At 39.5% G+C, this 26873-nt stretch overlaps 2 protein-coding genes across 3 annotated transcripts in view; one reads left to right on the top strand and one right to left on the bottom strand.

The window, feature by feature from the left end:
• Window positions 1–5426, top strand: part of MED12L (mediator complex subunit 12L) — a 333810-nt gene extending 328384 nt beyond the window's left edge. Inside the window, exons 44-45 of the mRNA XM_053903719.1 lie at window positions 2106–2187; window positions 4809–5426. Of these exons, the coding sequence (XP_053759694.1) occupies window positions 2106–2187; window positions 4809–4861 (135 nt within the window). The 3' untranslated portion in view covers window positions 4862–5426. The remainder of the gene's footprint in view (window positions 1–2105; window positions 2188–4808) is intronic.
• A 2749-nt stretch (window positions 5427–8175) lies between these two features.
• Window positions 8176–26873, bottom strand: part of IGSF10 (immunoglobulin superfamily member 10) — a 77785-nt gene continuing 59087 nt past the window's right edge. For both annotated transcript variants that reach the window (XM_019439602.2, XM_019439607.2), the window contains 3 exons: window positions 15056–19408; window positions 13661–14561; window positions 8176–10578 (listed from right to left, as the gene is read on the bottom strand). In XM_019439602.2, the coding sequence (XP_019295147.2) occupies window positions 8670–10578; window positions 13661–14561; window positions 15056–19408 (7163 nt within the window). In that variant the 3' untranslated portion in view covers window positions 8176–8669. The remainder of the gene's footprint in view (window positions 10579–13660; window positions 14562–15055; window positions 19409–26873) is intronic.

Genomic DNA, 26873 nt, shown 5'->3' with positions numbered 1-26873 from the left:
ACTTACTCTATTTGGAGTAGATTTTATTATTATTTTTAAAACATTTTTTAACATTTATTCATTTTTAAGAGACAGAGAGCATGAACAGGGAAGGGGCAGAGAGAGGGAGACACCGAATCTGAAACAGGCTCCAGGCTCTAAGCTGTCAGCACAGAGCCTGACGCGGGTCTTGATCTCACAAACTGCGAGATCCTGACCTGAGCTGAAGTCAGACGCTCAACCTACTGAGCCACCCAGGCGCCCTGATTTTATTATTTTTTTAAGTGTTTGTTTATTTTTGAGAGAGGGAGAGCATGAGCAGGATAGGGGCAGGGAGAGAGGAGGACAGAGGATCCAAAGCGGGCTCCACGCTGATGTCAGTAAGCCCGTTGTGGGGCTCACACTCACAAACCATGAGATCGTGACCTGAGCCAAAGTCAGAGGCTCAACTGACTGAGCCACCCGGGGGGTCCTGGAACAGACTTTAAACGAACATGAAAGAAGACAGCTAAGCATCTTTTGAATGAATAAATGTTAAGTATTTATGTACTATGTACCTCAATATGTTAATCAAATGAGAAGATTAGACACCTTTGCAGCCCACCATTTAGAATCTGTGATTATTTCCAAGTAAATTAATATTTGGAAGCTAGTATTCCCAATTAAAGATAGCACTGGATTGTGGTTAAAATAACAAGTTCTGAATCCAGAAAGCTTTGTCTGAATCCCTGCCCCAATTCTGACAGGAAACATGGGTGAGTGGCTGAACACCTTGGAGCCTCAATTTCCTCATCTCTAAATGAGAATAGTAGCAGTAAAGGTTCACAGTCCTTTATATTCATTTCTAAAATTAAAACTTTTGAAATTTTATTTTTAAAGTTTATGTATTTTATGAGAATGTTTGCTTATGAGTTGGGGGAGGGGCAGAGAGAGAGGGAGGGAGAGAATCCCAAGCAGGCTCCATGCTGTCAGTGCAGAGCCCGATGTATGGCTTAAACTGACGAACCATGAGATCATGACCTGAGCCAAAATCAAGAGTGGGGCACTTAACCAAATGAGCCACCCAGACGCCTGATATTTTACTTTGAAATGGAAACGGATATTTTATTTATGACTCATGGAACAGCAAAAACTGACCTGAACCCATTTGGTTGTAAATGCTGACCTAACCAGACAGGATCTCTTTTCGTTTATCCTGCCTGATAGGACTAGTTGTGTGTTTTGCTGCGGATATTGAGTGATTTATGTAGTACTGTCCTGGGCCTTGCTTAGTCTGTCTATTACGGATGTGTCATAGTAAATCATAAATGCAAGGACTTTGGATAAGTGATTGAGGATAGGTAGTACCTCATTAGGCTTAAATGGGCTAATGTATACCTACGATGTCTAGAATATTTCTCAGTACATAGTAGCATATTAGGTTTTGTTAAATACGGTAATATTTCCAAATAAACCTAGAAACCACTGAATAGAATAGTAACCACTTTTTAGTTTACTAACATTTCCACAGGAATGAAAGGTGGAGTTTTGTTTTATTTTTCCCTCTCGTTTTGGGCAATAGAAAAAAATTGGCAAGGTGCTGTTTTTCCCACTTTGTATCAAGGAAAATAGTAACACTGCCTGCCCTTCATCCTGCATCCCATGGGAGGACATAGTCCCCAGTGAATCCTGGATGGAGGGCACTGCTGTCTCACCAGATCCTTGTCTCTATCTGTGCAAGGCAAGGCCTGTGGTGCTTGAACAAATCCTCCAGCCTGGGAACTTTCATGTTGCCAATGAAAATGGTTTATAATATCATAATAGTAACTGGCCAACTGGTGAAGGGTAAGATAACAAGGACATTTGACCTCTTGGGCCACCCCTGGGCCACTCCTTCATCAAGCCTCTTCAAATAAATGCTTGGTAACCAGCTGGAGAGTGGGATCTTGAATGGATTGGCACTTGAGATGTTCTCCAGGTGTACATCAGGGTGTAGATGAAAAGTAGTATATGCCCACTGGACATGGCACTTTGATCTTCAAAGCGTGAAAGGTATGTTACAGATCGGCCCCGGGAGTGAGTCTCTGTTCTCGTCTGTGACAGGCGCCACAGGCTGATTTCTCTCCTATCTTCTGTTGCAATTACAGTTTCCCAGGCAAGGCTTGCAGCAGACCCAGCAGCAGCAACAGACGGCCGCCCTGGTGCGGCAGCTCCAGAAGCAGCTTTCTAGTAAGTACCCCTGCATCACAGAACAGATGGCTCCCTGGAGATTAAAAACAAGCAGGCAAAACACAAGTTGGTGGCTCCGCAAAATCTGCACTGTCTTCCTTCGGTACCGTTTTCATTTTCATTTTAGTCCAGGCTGGTTGTTGTTTTGTTGGGGTTCCATGTGGTTCAAATGCTTCCCCCCTGCCCTGGAAAAGCCCCGATCTTTTTTCGAGTTCAGAGATGTTTTCTCTTGCTTCCATCTGAACCCAGAAATGCTTCTTTGCATTTGGGAAACCCGTGCAGAACTGCAGGTACCCTTTTTTATCAAGCCGGAAGGTTCAGAGAAGAACTTGGCTGATGCCCTCAAGTGTGCTGATGAAGGAGGTGCTGTGGCCCCCCAAAGTCTGACCTGGAGGAGCGCCAGCACTGAGACTGTGACTCTTCTTGCCACTGCACCATCCTGTCCTTCCTGATAACAGGGCAGAGAAATCCCTGCCTGCCTTGCTGGTGTGAATTTTGTTTGTTTAATTGTGCTGCCTCTCTACAGCAGTTCCAACAACTCATTTCACCACACCTCACCTAGATGTCGGCAGTGTGCGCCCATGAATTGAATCACCCATGTGTTGCCATCACAGGATGGGAAATATTTTTAGAAATGGGAGCCAGACCCCTGTGATGCAAAGAATATTGGCCCAGAAGTTAAGTCTAAATTCCGGGGCCAGCTCTGTCGGGACTGGCAGTTTGTTCTGGGTCTCAGTTTGTGTCCTTTTCAAGACAGATTAGAGACCAGCTAGTCCTAAAGGCAGCTGTGTGACTCCGGGAGGATATTGTCAGGAGGAGGGTCAGTTTGTGACTGAGGAGCAACTTGGTTTTCGTCTTAACTTTCTGCCTGGCTGCTGTCCGTGTTGATTTCCTGGTGGAGGGAGTACCCCTTTTATATACCTTGCTTTTTTTCCCTTTAAAAATATTTGCCTTTTTTAGCCTCATTTAATTTGTTAAATCGTTTAAATCCATCTTCTTTTCCAACTACTGTGTCATAGGTGTGGTTTATTAAACAAATGTGAGGTTAAAATTTTATTGTTTTATTCGAGAGTTCCTACTTTCACTTGGTAAAGAGAGAGTAAAATTTTAGCACAGAGACAACATGCTTATATTTTAGGGTTTTTTTTCCTTCTCTTTAGAAATAAGTACCTATGGTTTTTATGCAGTATCACCTATTTTGGGAGCATATCTACCTCTATTTCCTGTTTCCCAGAACTCATGAAATGCAGGTCTCATTTTCGTTTTAACCCATCATTTACGGAACACTTGTTTTGGCCCCAGGCGTTGTGACTTCACATATATTAATTCACTTAATTCCTTAGAAACCACCCTGTGAGTTTAGGTATTACTATCCCTATATTCTAGAGGAGGGAGTTGGACTCATTGGCCCAAGTTACTCAGCTAAAAGTAAGGGGCAGAACTGGGACTTGAATTCAGATGGTCTCCTTCCAGAGCCTACCTCTTAACCACAACACACTCTGCTCCCTCATATTAGCAGTTATGCCAGCCTCCTTGGTTGAATAATGGCCACTTTGGAATAATGGCCACTTTGCTGACACATCATTCAACTCTACACTGTACAACTCCAGATGGCTCCTTTTGTATCCTCACTCGTGAATGGTGCCTTTGGATTTGAATAGTCCCACAAGAGTTATGGAAGCAGTAGCTGTTTCTCCCCTTCCCTTCCCTTCCCTTCCTTCTTTTTCTTTTCCTTTCCTTTCTTTTCTTTTCTTTTCTTTTCTTTTCTTTTCTTTTCTTTTCTTTTCTTTTCTTTTCCTTTCTTTTTCCTTTCCTTTTCTTTTCTTTCATTTAATTTGGGAGAGAAGGAGGTTGAAGGGGCAGAGAAGGGGTGGTTGGGGGGGGGGGGGGTTGGAGAGGAAATCCCAAGCAGACTCAGCACCATCAGTGCAGAGCCTGATGCAGGGCTCAAACTCACAAACAAGGAGATCAAGATCTGGGCTGAAATCAAAAGTCGTATGCTTAACTGACCGAGCCACCCAGGCACCCCAGCAGTAGCTGTTTCTAAGTCTCTGTAGGAGACTTTGTCCCTGCTATTCTTTACTTTTTCTATGTGTGTGTGTGTGCATGCACACATGTACACATATGCATAGGCACAGACTTGAGTCGACACACACAACCACTCTCACACATGTATACACCCTTGTACACTTCTCTTTTATGTATCTTACGGCGATTTGCAGAAGATTTTCCCATTTCACACCACTTTTCTCTCACTTACTATAATGTCAGTGTTAAAGTTTTGGGAACTTTCAACATTTTACAATACTTAGAGTCCTTCCATATGTTAGTACTGAGTTGTTTCTTAGTTCAGAGACAGAGACTTTAGATGGGCCAGCTAGTGTCCCAAGGCTTTGTGCTGGCAGGCGGAGGACTCTGATGTAGAGCAGGTGTCTGTGTGGAATGAATTCAGTTGCCATATTTAGACCTTACCGTTCAGGTCTCTGGGCTAGCGTGCACTCCCTGGCCAGTCTGTTCCCCTGTTCTTGAAGCTGGTACTGAGAACAGTGACAGGAGGGTAGCATCTGTCGGTGGTATAATTTTGCATCCGCAATTTTATTTGAATTTATTTTTCTCATTAGGTAACCAGCCACAGCAAGGAGTGACTCCCTATGGGCATCCATCACACTTCTGAATCTGGAAGAGGACAAGACCTAAAGTTTTATGTTTGCACTGAAAAATAGAAAGTCAAATTTAATGCATCAGTCATCTTTAGAAATGTCCCTATGTTCTTTTCTTTCTTTGAAGTTTTTCTATATTTTGTGCTACATTTCATGTAGAGGCATTTAAACAAAGAGAAAAGGAGGAGGTGTGGTTTGGGTTTTTTTTGTTACTTTCAACTTTAAAGTAGGTATAAAAATGTGGATCCTGCAGGCCTATTCAAGGAAGAGCTTGGTAGCAGATCTTTTGAAATTGGTGCTTTTTTTTTTTTTTTGAATCTCCTAGAATGAATTATGGTGGATTTAAAATATTCATGTATTCATTAATGATGAAGGGTTTTTTTGTAGTTTGTTTTGTTTTGTTTTTTCCCCAAACTGCTGGACCAAACTACTGATTTGAAAGGCATGTCCAATCTTGACAGGAGAGTAATCCATTTATTCTACATTCACCTGTGATGGTGAAATGGACATCTATTTGCATTGCTCTAATTTGAAATGTTTGTAATTTCATAAGCACTTTATAAACTTCGTTCTTATTTATGTAGGATTTTTCTTTGCTTTTGTTGTGGTCAAAAGGTGCTGAAACAGATTGTTGCTTAGTACTTAAATTTCTTAGATCAAGAACTTAAACCCAGGCTTCTGTGAGAGCCACCCTAAGATCTGTGGAAGCCTGTTAGAAGTAGCTGTACTCGAGTTTGTTTTCAGTTACAAGATCATTGACCAGAGTCTTTGTGAAGGTACAACATGTAAAATTCTAAAGGCCCGAACAAGCCACAGTGGAATTGTTCCCATTATTTATTGCCAGATTTGGCAAAAAGGACACTTGGTTCTCCTGAACCTTATGCCATCTTGAGAACAGTCTTGCCGCTGGCCTGAGATTCCACAGCGCTCAAACTTGATGTGGTTTCCAGAGAATCTGGCCCCCAAGTCCAGAAGGCTCTGGTTTTCATAAAGGTGTATTTGCTGTTTATTTTGTATGGTAAGTATTTGCTATTTTGAATTTAACTATTAATGTTGGTGTCAGTCTTGGTTGTGTATTGCATATACTGTATTTATAAATTGGTGCAAAAAGCACAAGTAAATTATACATCAAATTTATTATAAAGAAATAGTAACTATTTTAACTTTGTTCAAGTATGTGGTAATTTGCTCCTATTAGAGTAAAAAATACAGTAAATTATTATCAGTTTGTGTAACTTAAGAGTATTCCATATAATATTTTTTTAGATTTAGATGCATAAAATTTTGAATGTGAAAATTGCAGGGCATTTTAAAACATGTGGGGGATATTTTCCCATGTTTTGTGTTAATTCATTTTCCTTTGCCATATGATTTTACATGTAATGTAGTTGAGCATACTGTGAATAGACTTGTCTATAATGAGCAAACCACGTAGAACTACTTTTTTAAAACGTAGCTAGAACAACTTTAGAGCGTTTCTTTTGCAGATCATTATATAAATAATTTATATCTTCCTAGGTGAGTTACTCATTGCAAAGTTTGACTCATGCAAACGACCTCAAATACATGTCCGCTTACTTTGCTGTGGCAGCACCCATGTGAACTGCTTTGTACACTGTGAAATAATTCACTCCAGCCTGCTCATTTCATGTTTACTCTGGGCTGGAAAAGACTTTGCCAAAACATTAAAGACCATTCTTTTCACTAAATTAACATATTCTATCTGCTTTCGGAAGACAGATCTTTACATTTCAACTGGTTTTGTATATCAGGTTTTGGGGGTTTTGTGTTTTTTTTTTTTTCCTCTTGAGAATCATACTTAGATTTCATGAAGTTATTTTTCTTCAAAGTAATATATCCATATAATAATTGCCTTGGCAAAACAACCGAAATGTGAATGTTGTGCCTAGTGAGTGAGTCATGTTCCGTCCTGATTTTCTTTTCAAGAATTATTGGTATTTAAAATGCCAATTTTCAGTTTGAACCATATATTTTTATAGTTCAGTATCGCAAACAGCAGTAATATTGTTTCAAGAATGAGTGTTATAATTGCATAGCATTTGTATGCACTTTATGGTTTGCATAAGTTAGTGAAATTAATTTATTAATAATCATTTTGCACATGAAAGCTGTGGGGTATACCTTTTTTCTTGTTGCGTCCTTTTCTTTTCAGGTGACAAAGCTAAGTTATGGTGTAATTCAGATTCTATAGAAGGTTGAGGAAAAACCTGGTTTACCCCTGTGCATTATAAAGAGAGCAACTGGAATTTTTAATCTAGTCTTAGCATATTTCCTTCCACTTAATCCTATATCCTAAGGGGTTTCTGTTTTTTTTTTTAGCAAATGCATTAATTTGCATTAAAATCACAAGGGAAAGCCGTATCCTTTGCCAGAACCTGGTGGTTTTGCTTTGTAAGATAGGAAATTATCTTAGGATAAGATGGAGGACCCTCCCCCCGCCCGCCCCCCCAGGCCTTGTAAAAATAAGACTTTGAAATTGGCCATAAGAATCCCTTAAATATACCTGTTTACACCATACTCTCATTCCTAATAGCTTACATTTGTCGTTTTATTTACTCCTCTTGACCCCGAAGTAGAGGAGGTCATGGGGAGAATGAGTATGTTTGACCTACTGTGGCCACAGGGTACCAACATCAGAGCTAGTAGCAATCAGGCCCCCTCTTATGTGGGGCCAGCTGAAAGTTGGTGTGATGAAAACACAATCAGCAGGGTCTAACATAGTTCTTGGTTTTGTGTGCTGAGGTATCTGAGCAAGACCTATGGCATATCCTTTTTTTCCCCACTTAAAATAAATTACGCTGGAAAATCCCAGCCTCTAGAATTAAAAAAAGATGAATCATGTTCCCCCAAATCAATTCACATTGAATTACAAAAAAGCAACATTTAATGTAGGTTTGATCAAATTTTAAGTACAATGAAACTTCCTTATATGTATTTATGTCTTAGATCGAGATTTTTCCATTTTCCTTTCCCCTAAAGGATTATCACTTAATGAAATAACTTGCTCCTTAAAGCAATGGTTCCTCCTCAGAATATTTTCCTTATAAAGAGTTCCAAACCAAGGATGCCTGAGTTAGATTTTGAAGTGATAAAGAAGTTTTGTTGTATTTTTGAAGGCTTTTTAATTAGTTTATCTCAGTAAAGAGGTAATCAACCCCCCTTTTCACATTTTATGAAGTGTAGGTGTTGCTTTTTACTTGTGGAAACGTTAGGCTGCCTTTATTTTAAGTGCAGTTATTAAAACATTTTTGTATTCCCCATCAATGAAAAATTTCAGTGTACACAATAATCATAATAAAAACAGTGCTTATTTTCTCTAGGTTTTACTAAAATATTTCTAAACCAGCCACAAAATATCCACACATCAAAATGATAAATTTACATCAAGACTGCAAATTTAATCTTTTCCATTGTCTCTTCTTAGTGCCATGCTTGTAACATTGATAGAAGGTGGACACTAGGCAGCTGGTAGTAAGAGAAAAAGTCCATTCTTGAATGAAGAATTCAGATACGTTAGCCATTTGTTATTTTATGGTGGACAGTTTTACCTTAATGTTCATTGTTATTTGTTGGCAAAATAAAAGTGCCTTAAGTTAAAAGTTTGTTTGGAGATCAATTAACAAAATCACTATCCGTCATACTGCATTTATTTACAAGTCTTTTTTTTTTTGCATGTCCATTATGAATTTAATATTGTAAATGTACTCAAATTCATTTACATGCCTATGGCTGCCTTTGATTAAACTTCTTCCAAAAAATAAACTCTGTCCAGGTGTTGACTCTGTTCAATTTTATTTCATTTCAGATTACCTGAATATAAGTTGTTGCATAATCACTACCCAGTGGATTCCTTGCTGTGCATTTGTATATCCCAGAATCTGAGGTTTGGGGATTCTGAATGATGAGGGTACCTCGGGGGTGAAAAGGCTCAATTCCACGAGTCCTCCCTTTATTTGCCATTGAGAGCAAGGAGTGGTCAGGCATCTCCCATGTGATTTCTGGCTTGGGGACTCCCAGGGCCACACAGAGGAGCTGAAGGGCAGCTCCTGTCCTTGTGAGAATGCTCCTGGGTGGGCGATTTGTAATTCGGGGTGGGTAGGCTACAACCATTACCGGAACAGTAATCAGGGCGTGGCCAACACTATTTTGAGCCTTACAAATATAGTTTCCTCTGTCGTAAGCTGTTGCGTCTTTGATGACTAAGGTGCCATTTTCATGCAGTATGAATTTTCCATTAATTTGAGGCCCATCTATTATATAACCGCTTGGTGTAGTCCACTTGATATTTGGCTTAGGGCTTCCATCAGACACACAGTGCAGGGACAGAGAGTCTCCACTGAAACAGTAAACTGTTCCCAGTGCATAAGTAAGAATGACTGGCTTCTGGCCAATTTCTAATACAATTAATTTTTCAATATAGCCAACTTGATTTCTTGCTGCACACCGATATTTTCCTGCATCATCTCGAGTTGTTTTAGAAATGATAAAAGAGCCATTGCTTGCTATCAGATACTGAGAAATTCGAGGTTCATTGGGAAATCTTGTGCCATTTGGTAAAATCCAGATTACTTCAGGTGGTGGGTTACCATCCACAGAGCAATTCAATGCTGTGGACTTGCCAAGCTGGGCAACTATTTTTTCATTATATGGATTTCTGAATGTTGGTCTTCTTAGCATTTCTAATACTTCTAACTGTACCACCAGCATGCTCTCTCCTCCTTCATTCCGAGCCACACAGATAAAATCTGCTGAATCTGAAAGCCTCACATTCCTAATTTCCAAGGTTCCGTTTTTATGGACTGTGATTCTGCTTCCATAGTATGGGGCTGTGAGGAAAATATTGTCCGGCATGATCCACATGATCTGAGGCAATGGTGTTCCTTCGGCTCTGCAGTCAAAGTGTTTTTTGGAATGCCTCACAGCTGTGGCTTTAATAACTGTTTTGTTTGTATACAGACCATTGATTAATGGAGGTTTGGAGACGACATCCAGTTTGTACATTTTGGTGTCATCCCCACTGGGATTTCGGGCCACACACACATACTCTCCAGAATCGAGTAGCTTCACTTTGTTGATGGACAGAGACGCGTTGGCATGAAATGTGTATCGGTCCTTAGAGAATGAAATCATATCATGGGAAGGCAGCAACCAAAATACTTTTGGTTTGGGTTCACCAACGACCTCACAGTCAAGGACCGCCGTGTCTCCAGCCTTGATTCGCATGTTAGTCTTGTAACCCTGCCTGATCCGTGGGGCAGCTGTTATGACCGTTAGGTGGACCTTCATTTCATCCTTCCCTAGAGTGTTCTGGGCATAGCAAGTATAATCTCCTTCCTCTGCTATCCCAACTTTGTTGAAGTATAAGGTTCCATTGTCAAAAAGGGTATACCTCCTGGTCCTGAGGCCACTGTCATCGGCTTGCATTGCATTGTTTATCATCGTTCCATCAGGCAAACTCCAAGATATCTCAGGCACTGGTGAGCCAGAAGCCTCACAATCAACTTGGAAATCTTTCCCATGAAATACCTGCTTTTTAAAATGTTGCTTGTGATAAATTTTAGCGGGTTTCAGTCGTAGGCTCACATGCATCAGTATCAGATCATCTCCCATTTTGTTTCTGGCCACACACAAGTAGTCACCGCCATCTTTTTCTGTTATTGAGCCAATAAACAAGGATCCATTTGGATAGACATGGATGCGGCTGCCCATTCTAAGGAGAGAAGACACATTTTGAGTGTGCAGCTATTAGCAAGGGGTGAAAGAGTCCTTATTTACATAGGATTAGCTTTATGGACATTTTCTTAAACTGTTGCAGTGAAATTAAAATCAGTTCTAGCTTATTGACTGTCTTGTAAGCCATTTCCTGAAAGATAAAATTATCGAGCAGATACAATACAGTGCAAAGAATATTTCTCAGATGGACTTCAAATGTCTTTTACAATCGTGATTTTAGAAATACAATGCTGAGAATGCTAGAAATGTTGGATGCCTTAGACACATGACCTTCATCATATTGAATGATTTTTACATAGCAAATGATTATCTTGTGACTGTCAGTAAAGAACTTTCATGCATACTTGCTCAGAAAAGATGCCAGACTATATTTTTTAAAAAGATTAGTAACGGAATTATGTGGTTATAAAATAAATTATGCTTTGTTATGAAGAAAGAAAATGTCATGTCAATGTGAGACTCTAGAAGACTGCTGTTGGATCTGTGCTTTGCGGCAGCGGAAAAGTGGTCTCTGCGTTTTGTCCAACCGTTACACGCTATTTTTCTCCCTGAAGTTATCACAGCCTGCCATTACCACAGTGAACCACCAGGTGGCACATGTTTCCTGATAAAACCAAATCTAGCTTTTCAGAAAGGCCCGTGGAAAATGAATTGGCACTAAAAATGGGATCGAGATCATCCATCAGAGAACATCTATACATGTTTTTCTTCTACTTTTGTTTTTTTGGCAATGTGCCAAGCAGGCAAATGAAACAAGAAGAAAGCTTGGACAATCTTTCACAGCACAGCTGCTACCCAAGTCAAACAGCCCAAGTCACTTTTCATTCTCCAGCAAACAAGTATGGATAGTGTCGTGGTACGTTACAAAAGGTACTGTTATTTTTAAATCTTTAAGTAGTTCCCCACTATACAGCTGAAAGTACTGATATTAGAGAGCCTTAGTAACTTGCCTCGGGGTTATAGGGCTAGTTCTCAAATTCCTATCTTTTTCACCACCTGGTATTCTTATCTAATACTTTATAAAAGCACTGATTCTTAAACTTGGGTGAATATGAAAATCATTTATGGAGTATAAAATGGGTCCCACCTCCCTGAATTTGACTAAATTGGTGTGGAGTGTGACCTAGGCATCAGGATTCTTAGTTTTCCAATGATTCTCATGCAGCCAAGTCCAAGAACAGTGCTCTCAATCTTGGCTCTGAAAAACAGTTCTCTCATCACCTGCATTTCCTGGCTTCACTTTTCAGAGATTCTGATTCACTAGATTTGGCCAGGGATCTGGGAACCCAGTGAGTAACAAAAGTCCCAGGTGACTGTAGCTCCTAAGTAACACAGTTTGAGAACCAGTCTCAAATTTTAGCAGGCACTAAAATCACCTGGAAGGCTTTTAAGAACACAGACTCAGTTTCTGATTTGCCACGTTCTTAGGCAATGCTAATGCTACTGGCAGGGGGACCGTGTCCTTTGAGAACCATTGATTTTTAGAGTGACCTTGTCCTGCCCCCAAATCTGGATGCAGCTGCAAGTTGTAATATAGAAGAAGAGACGATAGTGGTTTCTTTTGGTAAACTGGTTTTTTTAAGAGACAAAATTGACTTTTGAAAGAAGTGGTCCCCGTGTAAAAGAAATAGAATTCTTTATGAAGATTAATAATGTACAAGCAAGTGTCTGTATTGTTTCTAAAGCAATGCTTCTCAGCCTTTATTGAGCATGTGATGCATCTGGGTATCTTTTTAAAGTGCAGATTCTGATTCAGCAGGTCTGGGGTGAGACCAGATGCTCAGCCTTGTAACAAGCTCTTAGGTCATGAGGAGGGAGGTTCTGAAGAAGAGGAAACCATTCTGTGCTGAAACAAGTCATATATGTTGAAAGTACTGGAGACAGACTGGTAGTGCTCTGAATCAAAACTGTTTTTGAAAACCCAGAAGAGGCTTTTTGGTTCAGGTGAAAAGTAGGCTTTAAGAAAGTGAAAGCGTTTTGCTTTTTTTGGTCATGATGAAGGAGTCGCAGATAAGCACAGCTATGATGAAAGTTTTCTCCTTTTTAGACTCTAAAGTTTAACCTTCTAAAACTAAGAAGTGGAAACAGTAAGGACTTTATTTTTCTTTTTGCAATAAATTGCCCCTTTTGTTTCAGTTGACATATCTAAAGCATCTAAGTAAAGAGTATCCTTGCCTTTTTGAGATTAGTTGCAAAATAATAATTGAGGTGTTTAGTTAGCAAACAAGTTGAATTTCATTATAAAAGAAAAAAATGCCAGTACCTCTCGTGGGCCCATGGTAGCATCTGTGGTCTTTATACACTCAGTTGCCTCTGCCACAATATGAACAATCTGTGTTCCATAAATACTCCCCCAAAACCAAATATAAATAACGTACTTAATTTCCTTGCTGTTTACCTCTGAAGGAGGTAGATACCTGGTCAAGATTTATTTTGAGGTACTACTAATGTGTTTTTAGAACACTCTCCAGACTAACTTTCAGTTAATTTTTTAAGACTTTCCTTAAATCTTTTAGTGCCCCTGGATAAGATTTCCATTTTTCCAAAATTGACTTAACATCCAATAAGTGTTTTAGATCTTTTCCTTAATAACCTAAATTTTGAACTTTAGCTGTTATTCCCATCAGGAATGTAATACCTTCTTGCATTGTGCTTTCTGCACAAGTGGTGGAAACTGTATTCAAGATTACACAGAAAGTTGATTGCATTACAAAATTCCCTCCTCCCTCTTTTTGGATAGAGAAATTACAAATACTTTTACATAGTTACCATCTTAAAGCTGTCCCAAGTATGAAAGCAAATGAGATTGTTAATCTGCTTTTAACTATGTGAATTCAGTAAGAATTGAATAGCTAGCTGGCCCTTAGACTTAAACATGTAAGAAGCTTGATTTTTATATATTATTTTATATTAACCTCAAAAGGATTAGCTCTCTTCTGAAAGAGTTACTTGTATGTCCAGTCTATGAGCTCTCTAAATCTGCTGCTGGCTTCACCGTATTGCTTTTTCCATTTCAGAAACTGTACAGAAGATCATCTCAACACAAAGGTATGGTTTACCTGTGCCACTGGTCGACAACAGCTTTGGATGGTAGCCTCCAGATTATTCTGGGTTTGGGCTCCCCAATGGCTGAGCAGTTCAGTAGTAATTTGTCCCCAAAATTCACCTCCGTCCACTTCTGGGATGCAAATTCTATCCTGGGCATGGTTTCTCGCTCTTCCACTGTAAGAATTACCACTCTTCTCTCAGAGCCAGTGGTGCTGGTAGCGATGCATTCATAAGTGCCCCTGTCTGAAGAGGCTACATTTCTTATATACAGAGTCCCATTTGAAAATAGTAACAACTTGGAACTTATAAACTGCAGTGGTTTCACTTCAGTGCCATCAGAGAGGACCCAGTGAACACTGGGCTGAGGAGTCCCTTTGACAGTACAGGGCAATTTCAAACTTTCACCCCAAGTCCCTACAATGATTTGCCTCTTTTGCTCCAGAATAACAGGTGGGGCTGCAATGACTTGTATTTTGACCAGCAGTGAATCATGGCCAGCTGAATTGCTGGCCATGCACTTGTAAAAGCCCCGGTCATAAATGCTGAGATTGTGGATGACCAACGTTCCATCAGATGTCACCAGGGCCTGCCTGTTCCCCTTAGATGATTCTGAGACCACTGTTTGGTTTGCGAGAATCCAGGAGATTGTAGGACTTGGTCTACCTTCAGCTCTGCACTTCAGTTCCACGCTGTTTCCGGAATGAACTGTGATCTCTTTGGTACGTCTATCCAGGATCCTGGGGGGATAGGAAACCACGGACAAGGTGACATGAAGGCGATCAGTGCCAAGCGGATTGGATGCTGAGCACAGGTACTGTCCACGGTCCTGAATGTCCACACTCTGTATGGACAGGGTGCCATTAGGTAGCACCTGGAATCTGCTATTCTGTTTCCCTTTAGCCATATCAAATCCTGATAAGAAAAAAGAAATTTATAGTCATAGGTCGTCAAAGTTTAAATAGAAATCAAATTCTTCAAGGGGAAGTCTCAAGAGGAAAGCTTTGGGAGGGGCTGTTAGGCTAATGAGAACAAATATATTTAAAATTAAAATTAGGCCACTTAGTGTTAAGATTGATAAAATTGTTCCTGGAAGTTTATTTCCATAATTTTAAAAGTCACATGGTTCAACACAATGAAAAAGAGAAGGCTCTCTTTCAAATCACATTTCTTTGTATCTGCCTTCAAAACATTTCAAGCTTTTCTTAATTAACATGTTAAAACATATTAACCTTCTAATGAGCAAAAAACTTTATGCAGCAAATGTCAAATGAGGATATTAATCATTTCTGTATGTTGGAGAGATTTGAAACTGGTGTTCTTTGTATGTGTAACCCTGAAACATAACACAGTCTTTTCCTTGTTCCATGACTAAAGAAGACAAAGTGTAAACAAACAGTTCCAAATACCTGATGGCACTCTGGTCCAGTGGATGGTAGGCAGGGGATTTCCAACAGCCTCACAAGGGAGAAAAGCATCTGAGTTAGCTGGAACAGTAAAACTTGCTGCTTTTCCTCCAACTATTCTGGGTCTTTCAAGTGTATTCCTAAACAAAGAATCAAAGGGAAGGAGTTCAGAAGTTGCTGTTTTTTGAACTGGTGTCTTATCAAAGCCATTTTTCTTTGCAGTCTTCTGAATATCCCAATTTGATGCATGAGTGGTATCCTCTGGCAAGCCTGGAGTGGGCATAATATCCACTACTGGCTTTTTGCCTTTTTCAGCAATTTCTGGGTCTGACTTGTGCCAGAAATGGTTTTCTGACCAGGGAAAGGAAGTCAGTTTAGAATTTTGTGATTTAACTGTTACTAGTGCTGGCTTGGAAGTAGAATGAAATAGATTGGAGTAGATAAAGTGGGTGGTTCCAATCGTGACCTTGGCATTTAGGTGAACTTCAGGAGATGCTGCAACCGCTGTTGCTAATTGCTGTGGATTATCAGTATGCCTAGAGTGTTCAAGTGGCTTGACCATCGTATTTGTCATCATCCTAAAAACGGGAGTTGCCATGTTGTCTGTGACTGTACTTTGATTATTCAAGGGATGGGAGGTGGGAATTGGCACTGGAACAGCACTGCTACTCAGGAATTGTGGCACAGTTGAGTGTCTAAGGATTGTGTTCCTAGTTGCGTTCTGGTATGGTTTGCTGGGCAAAGTGATTTCAGAAACAATTCTGCTCTTCAAAGTCTGAGTACTCTCTTGGGACAGTTCTTCAATTATATCTGTCAGAGTAAGTGTTCTTGGATAAAGACCAATTGTGCTTGAAATTTCTTTTGTGTTTTCCAATGGAGAATGAGTGAAAGCAAAGACACTGGGCTTGGTTGAAGTTTCAGCTGCAGTTAGATCAGGAGGTATCATAGTAGTAGATGCAGTGAGACCAGAGCTCTGACTGAGAGCGTAGTGTGTTTCCTTCCTGTTGTTCTGAGGCTCCTTTTCTCTTTGTACTTTTTGTGTCCTGGGTCTGGCTATTTGGGTTTTACTGATAATGACTGATGCAGGGTCAGTAGGAGAAATTGTTAGCCTGGCTGTCTGCATTGATATGAAATTGGTACTTGATTCTTTGCTTGAGACATTAGGAGGTGTAGGATAAACTGATGGAAAGGGAAGCTTCTTCATTGTTGGAAGACTTAAAGGACTGTGTGTTTCGGTGGTATTTTGGTGAGTTGTAGCTGATGTTATAGATGGAATTTGCATCACATTTGCTGAGAGTTCTGTGAAACGGAAAGGAAAAACTTTATCTGTGGGTAAAGCAGGAGATGTTTTAGGAAACACTGTGGCTGTGCTTTTTGGTGAACTAAATTGATGCTGATTCTTTAACCTCTCTTTTTGGACATGGTTATTTACAAAGATCTGATGCCAGGGAATTTTCCTTCTTAAAAATCTTGTAATGGCTGTAGTAGTCGACATAGATGACTTGGTGGTGGGATCTGGAAGTGGTGAAATAATCATTGAATCTCTTTTAACTTCAATGTTATTAGACACACTTGGGTAACCATTATTTGTTATATGAGTTTTTTCCAAAGATAAGGATTTCGGGGCAGGAGTCATAACTGGCCCAGTTGGAGTCACTCGGATACTTTCAGCCCTGAAATATTTTATTGTGGGTGTTGTTCTCTCAATATCTACATTTGGCTTGTTCTCAAAAGATGGATTGTGGATTAGAGTTGTAGACTCTTCTGCTGTGACTTGGGCAGTTTCAGCTTTGGTGAGCAGGAGGGGGGAAGAACTTGCAAAGGACAGTGCTGCTGCAGTAGTGGTGAGCCTTTCTCTGGGAGAACAGGATGGGCACAGCACATCAAGCTCTGTGGCTGAAAATGCAGTGGTGCTTTCTTCAGAAGCACCTCTGAGTGTAGGTCTCACAAAGCCATATCTATGCTTTCGAAGAATTGGAGTTCTATACGGGCTGATAATTCGACCCCTACCCCAAATTTTCCTCCGTCTTCCAAAGCGCCTGGATGTTGGTGGGATGTTAGTTGTAATATTTCTTGGAATCTGTAACTGAGAATGAGTAGCAGTGTATGTGCCCGAAGGTAGCTTTGAGGTGCTAAGCTTTTGAGTAATATGTGGATAGAAGTGATTGTTCCTAGGTTCACTGACTCCTGTTACAGATGTCTGATGACTATTCGTGGCATTTACAGACCCTAAGAATATATCAGCTTTGCTGTTAGTACCACTCAGCATTTTGATATTGACATCTTTGGTCACAGCCCCTGCTGCTTTTGGGAGCACACTTTGTAAATACTCTTTTTTCTTCCCAATGTTGTCAGCTTCCTGAAATTGTGTTGCTTCAGGTGGTAGAGGAAAGATCGTGGATAAATTTTTGTTGGTTGTGCTTTGTATTTTGCTTGATATGGTTGGGTTTATATTCTTTGACATGGCTGTAGTTTTAGTAGTAGGAAATAGTTTGAAATCTATTGGTTTGTCAGGTGGTAGTATCTGTGGGCCCACAATTGGAGAGACTTCAGTGCTGGCAGTTAGACTTGTCACAATACTATCATGTATTTTTCTGGAATCGGCAGTCAATGTCCTTGCCAGAACACTAGGAGCCTTAGTTGCCAGGACCATAGATTCCTCATCTGGAGGGAGCATGCCTGAAGAGTCTACTTCTTCACCAGGTATTTTCAGGAATTGGGTGACCACTGGAGGTGGCCTTGCCGTTGTATTTTCTTGCTTCTCTTGCATAGTATTCTTTTTAGCTTTCTCCAAAAGTGCTGCCCAGTGTTGTGGGTCAATTCTCCGAGAAGAGGGAGAGAAGGGCCTCCTATAGTCTCTAAAATGTCGATTTAGTGAATCTCCTCGCCGACGGTGTATTAACCCACGATAGTTGTGATTTTTACCTGTGCTGAAGACTTCTTTTCCAGCCTCAGCTCCCATTGGGGCAGATGTAGGGAGTTGCGCAGCTGGTGGGTCCTTAAGATGAGCAATGGGATTCAGCTCATCAAATCCAGATCCATCTGTTTCTACATTATGCTCCACTGGCCTTTGCCCTTTTGTTTTGACTGAAACTTGGTTAATCAAAAAGTCGACCCCTGATGGGTTGGCTGCTACACAACAATAATGACCCTGGTTTTTTTGGGTGACCTGTAATATTCTTAGTGTGCCATTGTTAAGAATTTGCTTGTCTCCTGAGGACTGATAGAGCATAGTGTTTCCTGGAAGAACCCAGCTAACAGAGGCATCTGGAATACCAGAAGAATGGCATGGAAGGTCAAGTGTTTCACCAATGAAAACTGTATAATGAGCCCCATTTTCATGATAGGTCTCTATGTAGGGCTCCACCACCGTAATTCTATATGTGAGAATATCTGCATCATCATAATTGGTGCTTATGCAGTGGTATATGCCTGTATCAAAACTATCGGCCATCTGGAGTTCTAGTTTTCCACTTTTGTCTATTAGGATTCGTCCATCCTCACTAACATAAGGGGCTCTCACTTTACTCCCATCAGCCAAAAGCCACTCCAAATGTGGGGTGGGGTCCCCTTGGCCTTGGCAGTCTAGGCCAATGGTCCCACCAACCAAAATGGTGTGTTCCAGCTTAGTATTGTTATCTCTGGAAATCATGGTCCATTTGTGTTTCACTGGCCTTATTTCTGCCTTTGGTAAAGTGACTTGAACATCACTGGAGTACTGGATGTGCAATGTACTGAGTGTGGTGGCAGTTCTATTTAGCTGCAAGGAAATTTGGTCTTGCATTAACCAAGAGGGATCTGCTTTGAGACCAGCCTCTATGTCAGTAAAGATGTCTTCAGGTTTAGGAGCCACCTGTTTATATTTGTAGCAGCATTGTGGTGTTTCAGTGAGCCAGTGGCTCCTTTTTAGAATCAGAGGAGAATCACTGTACAAAGCCAGAACTTGCCATACTGGCTGAATGTGATTGTAATCTATGTGACACACCAGAAATGTTGAAAACGATGTATTTAGCATGATATAGTCATTTTCTTCAGCGAATACAACAGATGATGTCTTTGAGGGCTTTTGGATACTGCAGACCATGTTAGCTTCATTTCCAAACTGGTCTGTCATATTCAAAGTGAGGGAGCCAAAGGGTGCCATGAAATCTTGGGGAGAGATGGACACAGGATTGCTGTCTTCCAGAATACTCAGGTTCTTTAATTTCAGGGATGGGTCGATGGTTGGCTTGGCACACAGGAAAGCTGCAGCTGGGACCATAGCTAAGGGCTTGCCCCTAGAGGTCCTGGGGTTCATGCAAAGTGGACACTGCTGAGGACTGGAGGGACTTCTGTCTTTTTTGCATTTTATTATATCTAGGAGAAATGACAATTGAGTTATTGCCAGCTGTGGCCTATTTATGAATTAACATTTGAACATTTAAAAAAAAGCTTTTGCTAAAATTTGAAAGAACAATTTGGAAGTTTTAGTGTTTAATAGAAAGCTTCCTACTTTTTTGTCTTTGGGTTGATTTCTAAAAAAAGATATTGTCTATATACCTTTGCACAATATTATATCCATAGTCATAAGGATTTTTGTCTGTCTTGCTGATTGCTTTATTTACCATGCTTAGAGAGTTCCTGATATATATTTGGTACTCAGACAATACTACCTAAAAGAATAATTTCCTTATCTAGGGAAGCAAAATAATATGCTTATGTTTCTCACTTTTTACTAACAGGAGTTCAGTTCTATTTGCTCATCATAATGTTTTAAGAGTCAAGAACGTCACTGTCCTTTAAAAGATAACCTGTTTATCTAATGTTTTACTAAACATTTAAAGAGGAGTTAATACCTGTTCCTCTCAAACTATTCCAAAATATAGATGAGGAAGGAAAGCTTGCAAACACATTCTAGGAGGCAAGCATTACCCTGATCCCAAAACCAGACAGCACAAAACAAGAAAGTTACAGGCCAACATCCTTGATGAATATACATGTAAAAATCTTCAACAAAATATTAGCGAACTGCATATAGCACTACATTAAAACAAATCAAAACCACAATGAGATACCAGCTCACACCTGTCAGAATGGCTAAAATTAAATCAGGAAACACCAGATGTTAGCAAGGATGTGGAGAAAGAGGAATCCTCTTTGCACTGCTGGTGGAAATGCACACTGGTACAGCTACTCTGGAAAAAAGTGTGGAGTTTCCTCAAAAAATTAAAAATAGAACTACCCTATGACCCAGCAATTACAGTACTAGGTACTTATACAAAGGATACAAAAATGCTGATTCGAGGGGGAACATGCACCCCAATGTTTATAGTAGCACTATCAACAGTAGCCAAATTATGGAAAGAGCCCAAATGTCCATTGACTGATGAAGGATAAAGAAGATGTGGTGTGTGTGTGTGTGATGGAATTGGCCATCAAAAAGATTACTTGGCCATCAAAAAGAATGAAATCTTGCCATTTGCAACAATGTGGATGGAACTAGAATGTATTATGCTAAGTGAAATAAGTTGGTCAGAGAAAGACAAATACCATATGATTTCACTCATGTGGAATTTAATAAACACAACAGATGAACATAGAAGAAGGGAAGGAAAAATAAGATAAAAACAGAGAGGGAGGCAAACCATAAGAGACTCTTAAATACACGGAAAAAACTGAGGGTTGCTGGAGGGGATTTGAATGGAGGGATGTGCTCAATGGCTGATGGGCATTAAAAAGGGCACTTGTTGGGATGAGCACTGGGTGTTATATCTAAGTGCTGAATGACTAAATTCTACTCCCGAAACCATTATTACACTATATGTTAACTAACTTGGATTTATATAAAATTAAAAAAAAACAACAACAAAAACAAACCAAAACCACAAATACATTAAAAGAACCATTCGCCGTGATCAAATGGGATTTATTCTGGGGACACAAGGATGATTCAATAGTCACAAATCAATCAATGTGATAAACTACATCAGCAAAACAAAGATTAAAATCATATCATCTCAATAAATAAATAGAAAACATTTGACAGAATTATCTGTTCATGATAAAAACTATCAACAAAGTGGGTGTAAAGGAAACCTACCTCAACAGAATAAATGCCAAATATGACAAATCCACAGCTAACATCATCCTTAATGACAGCTTTTCCTCTAAGATCAGGGACAAGACAAGGATGTCTACTCTCACTGCTTTTATTCAACACAGTCCTCTTTGGAACTCCTACTTGCAGCAGTCAGACAAGATAAAGAAATAAAAGGCATCCAGATTGATGTGGAAGAACCAAAAGTGTCACTGTTTGCAGATGACACTCTATGTCAGATATCTTAGTACACCAAAAAACTATGAAAACTGATCAATGAATTTAGTGCAGTCACAGGATACAAATCTAACATACAGAAATCAATTCCATTTCTATATACTAATAACGAAGTAGCAGAAATACAAATTAAGAAAACAATCTCACTTGCAATTGCCCCCTAGATAATAAAATACCTAGGAATAAACTTAACCAAGCAGGTGAAAGACCTGTACTCTGAAAACTATAAAACATTGATGAAAGAAACTGAAGGCAACATAAAAAAATATAAAGATATTTCATGCTCATGGATTGGAACAATTAATATTAAAATGTCTGTACTAACCAAAGCCATCTACAGATTCAATATAATCCCTAACAAAATACCCATATTTTTCACAAAATTAGAACTTCTACTACTACAATTGTAGGGCACCACAAAGACCCCAAACAGCCAAAGCAATCTTGAGAAAGATGAACAAATGACACCTGCCAACAAGTGTTGGTGAATATGTGGAGAAAAGGAACACTCATGTGCTGTTGGTGGGAATGCAAACTGGTGCGGCCACTGTGGAAAACAGTAGGGATGTTCCTCAAAAAATTAAAAATAGAATTGCCATGTGACCCAACAATTCCACTACTGGGTGTTTACCCAAAGAATAAAAAAATACTAATTCAAAAAACTCCATACGCACCTATGCTTATTGCAGCATTATTTACAATAGCCAAGATTTGGAAGTAACCTAAGTGTCTATCAATACAGGAATGGGTAAGGAAGATGTGGGATGTGTATATAATGGAATATTAGCCACCAAAAAAGGATGAGATTGTGCCGTTTGTGACATGGACTCCAAACCCTTCGGTTTGTACTCCAGCATGACAGGTGATGCTACATACATTTGGCTCAGCGACTTCAGTGAATTCTACAATCTAAACCGATGCAGAGGAAGTAGCTGGCAAGCCTGACAACCTTTGAGCACTCATAAGAGGCTCTTCTCAGTCACCTACTTACCAACCAGCTATGACCCTTAATCTACTTACCAGTACCCTGGGCTCAAACCCCACTGTAGCAAAAAACACAGCAGACTTCTGGTTTAATTAAACCTGATCACAGAATTATGCTCACATCTTGGATGCTTATTATTGCTAGCACCTGGGCCAGAGTTAGCAGGCCCTGGGCATCAGGTATTTTACTTCAGATGTAGATCTTATCCTGTCACTTGGTTCCCTCAATCGCAGTAAGTTTCAGTGACACAGAAATGCTTTTCATTCCTCAACCCTGACATGCCTTACTAGGCTCTGGCAAATGCTGGTCCTTCCACTTTCCATCACTTTCTGTCTGACATTCCCTCTTGCATCAATGTCTAACTACTTATGTCCTTCACGACCCAGCCACAGAACCACTTTTGGGTGGGCTTCCTGCTTTATGCTGTTCTTGTACCTTCCACTTATATCCTACTCCTCATCTGCCCACTATTGGAATGAACTTGTCTAGTTTTCTGCCTTCCCACAAGACTGTAAGCTCCATACTTATCTGTATGCCCCCAGCCTTAACCAGTGGATACTCAGAAAAGATTGGAGGGAAGGATGAAGGCAGGCAGGCTGGCCTAATTCTAAGGTCATATTTCTTCCACATTTTAACTTGTAAATTGAAATGTGTCTTAAAATTAAAGGTGTTTTACAGTAGTAACTGACCTGCTGGCAGTCTTGATATGGGAACCACTACCACCCACTGACCAGTGTCTTAGCTACTTATATTGTTTTCTCTTTAACTGAGTTACAAGCACTGTTGGTACTACATATAGTGTCACTTAAAATGTTTGTATTAAGATTATACTATGCTTTTGGGTCACCTGGGTGGCTCAGTTGGCTGAGCATCCAACTCTTGATTTCAGCTGAGGTCATGATCCCAGGGTTGTGGGATTTTAAGATTTTCTGTCTCCTTCCCTCCCCCCCACCGCCCCCCCCCCCCCCGCTCATGCTTGCTCACATTCTCTCTAAAATAAAAATAATAAAAAAGAAAACCCCAACTTAAAAAATACTACACTATGCTTTAGCACTAAAACAAGATGTTATTAGGCCTGAAAACAGAGAAGCTGGACAAAAATTTGATCTTTGTAAAACAAATGTTTATCAGAGAAATAGCCACAAACCCTTATTTTATAAAGAAGCAACATGAAGAGCTTTGTGGAACCTAAGAAGGGAAGATACCCACAAATAGATAAAGCTGCGTTACACTGGACTACTGAGATATGTGTAAAAGGAGGATCTATCACATGCTAAGTAAAGCAACTGAAGACATGAGAACCTATGTCCAAGAATCTCTCAGAATAGATCAAAAAATGTCAAAGCAAAAGCTGATGTGACTAATTCATAAATCTTATAGAGTTATCATTAAGGCATCTCAGTTAAAAGGAGAACACTTTATTTAGACATGACTAAAAGATGTTAGCGCTAATGGGTTTGGCTAATCATATATGTCTGTGTGTGTGTGTGTACAATTTGGGGATATATTAAGATCATAGGTAGGTGGTGGACTCGTTTGTATTCACCTTTAAAATAGTTAATTAATCGAAGCTTAGTTTAACAAAAATTGAGTACCTACTATGTTGTAGGCACATTCTAGGGGCGAGGGATAAATAAATCAGACATAGGAAAGGTAAAAGACATTTAATACTAATCAATATAATGTTTTCCATTCAGGAATAGAATTGTGGACCAAGTGGTGAAATGATCACAGTTGGCCCTTGAAATGCCTGGGTCCACTTATATGTGAATTTTTTCAATACATAAACTGGAAAAATTTTTAGAGATTTGTGACCATTTGAGAAACCTTACAGATAAACCACATAGCCTAGAAATGTTGAAGACATTTTTTTTTTAGGTATGTCATGAGTGCACAAAATATGCACAAATCTATTATAAAAAGTTAAAATGTATCAGAACTTATGAACACACTTAAAGACCATATATGGCACCGTTCACAGTTGAGAGAAATGTAAACAAACATAAAGGTACGGTATTAAATCATAACTGCATAAAATTAACTGTAGCCACTTTCTATTGCTATTGAGGTAAGCTCAAGTGTTACAAGAATCTTGTGATACTATTCATCTCTGGTGCATTTCATCTCTCCAGTAAATTGCATACTGCAGTAAAAACTGATTTCTCATGGTTCTCATCTATTTTTCATCATGTCCATTGCAATACCATAATCCTTGAATAATACCAATGGACCCATACAAGGTGCCACTTGGGATGCTGGAAGTGCTCCCCAGAAGCAGAGAAAAGTTATGACTTTACAAGTTAACTGCTTTGATATGAGGTTTGCGGCTGTGATTACCTGCCACTTTAACAGAAATCCAGCATAAGGAGCTTTGTAAAAAAAAAAAAAAAAAAAGAAGAAGAAGAAGAAGAAAAGAAAAGGTAATCCCTGAAGCTGTCACTGCAGCTACACCAGCAGGCATGAAAACCTTGCACTTTTTGCAGCATGCCTTTTTATCTTGTGTGGAAAATGCAGCTTTTATGTGGGTGTAGGACCGCTATAAGAAAGGCGTATGTGTAGGCTCATTTATGATGCATGAGAAAGCAAAGCCATTATATGAAACTTGAAGGAGAAGGATCTAAATCTCAAGAACCTAATGCCAGCAAAGGATGGTTTGATAATTTCAGAAAGAGATTTGGGTTAAAATAGATCAAGAAAGCAGGAGAAGCAGTTTCTATCATCCAAGAGGGAGCAGATGAGTTTCTGCACAACATCACAAAAATTACTGAGGAGAAAGGATATCTGCCTGAGGAGGTTTTTAATGTAGATAAAAGTGCCCTATTCTGCAGGAAAAAAAATGCCACAAAGGACATTTATTAGTAAGGAAGAGGACTTAAGGCAGGAAGGGATAGGCTAACTTTACTGTTTTATGAAAATGTGATTGGGTTCTTGATCAGGACTGCCCTTATTTGTAAAGCTACTAATCCCCCACCCTTGAAGGGAAATGATAAACACCACCTGCCAATCTTTTGATTGTACAAGAAGGCCTGGATGAGAATATTTTTTTCCAAATTGTTTACATTGATTTTGTGTTCCTGAAGTCAGGAAGTACCTTGCCAGTATGGAACTGCTTTGTAAAGTTATTCTGATGTTGGACAATGCCCCTACCTACCCACAACCCTATGAGTTCAACACCGAAGGCATAAAAGTAGCTTCCTTGCCACAGATACATTTCTAATTTAGGGAGTCATAAGAATCACTAAGGCTCATTATATGCAACATTCTATGGAAAGGATTATTCTATGGAAGAGAATCCTGAGAGGATATCATAAAAATCTAGAAGGATTACACCAGTGAAGATGCTATTGTTGTTACAGGAAAAGCCATGGAAGCCATTAAGTCTGAAACAGTAACTTCCTTTTGGAGAAAACCATGTCCAGATGATACGTATGATTTCAAAGGATTTACCACAGAAGCAATCAAGGAAATCATTAAAGAGACTGTAGATACAGCAAAAAAAGGCAGGGGTTGGGGGAGCAGATTGAGGAGGTGGTGGTGAAGCGTTTCAAGATACAGATCTTAGACAAATCCAAGAGCTAAAAGGTACCACACCAGAGGAATTAACAATATAGGACTTGCTAGAGATTCATGCTTCCAAATCAGAATGTAATGATGAGGAAGGAGACACAGAAAAAGCCATGCCAGAAAACAAACTGACATTAGACAATGTGGCAGAATGGTTCCTGTTATTCAAGATTGGTTTTGACTTCCTTTATGACATGGACCTTTCTGTGATGGGGACACTGAAACTAAAGTAAATGATGGAAGAAATTGGTACTGTGTAGAAACATAAAAATAAAACAAGTCAGACAAATTACAATGTATTACTGTAAAGCTACACTAAGTGTACATGCCCTCCTGCCTCCTCTTTCACCTCCTGCAACTTCTTTCACAGCAAGGCCAATGTCTTCTCCTAGTCCTTTATTCAGGGTGAAGGTGATGAAGACCTAATGATGATCCACTTCCACATAATAAACAGTAATTATCATGCTGTAAAGTTAATGAACTTAATGTATTGTGCATGTGTGTTTGTGTGAAAAGCCAATAACTACACAGTGAGAACTGTAGGAGATGTTTTTCTATCATTACTGCCTCAGTATTCATTATGTAGAACATCATGTGCAAGACAGGCGTGGAAGTAGACCGCATCTTCTAATATAGGCATACAGTCCTTGCCATACAGCATGCCTCTCTTTTGTAATTGGAGAAACTACATTATCAACCTGTTATTGTAGGTAAGTGTTAATTTTTTTAAGATACAATGTTTCCAATATTGTATTATGAGGGCTAATACTGTATGCCATAAAAATTTTATAATGATTCATTCATTGTATATAGGATAGGCTACCGTAAAGTAATTGCATCAATTTTAGTAGGCTACCATAACACAATCATATTGCTGTTTCATTATCAGTGCATTAATATAAAATAAAAATGAATTTCTTTTTGACATCTTTTCATTTTTGATGTCTGTATATAACATC

The sequence above is a fragment of the Panthera pardus genome, unplaced genomic scaffold (genome assembly GCF_024362965.1).
Source record: "Panthera pardus isolate Hobbes unplaced genomic scaffold, ASM2436296v1 HiC_scaffold_16, whole genome shotgun sequence".
In the NCBI taxonomy this organism is placed as follows: Eukaryota; Metazoa; Chordata; class Mammalia; order Carnivora; family Felidae; genus Panthera; species Panthera pardus.
This window is presented reverse-complemented; position numbering and strand designations above follow the sequence as displayed.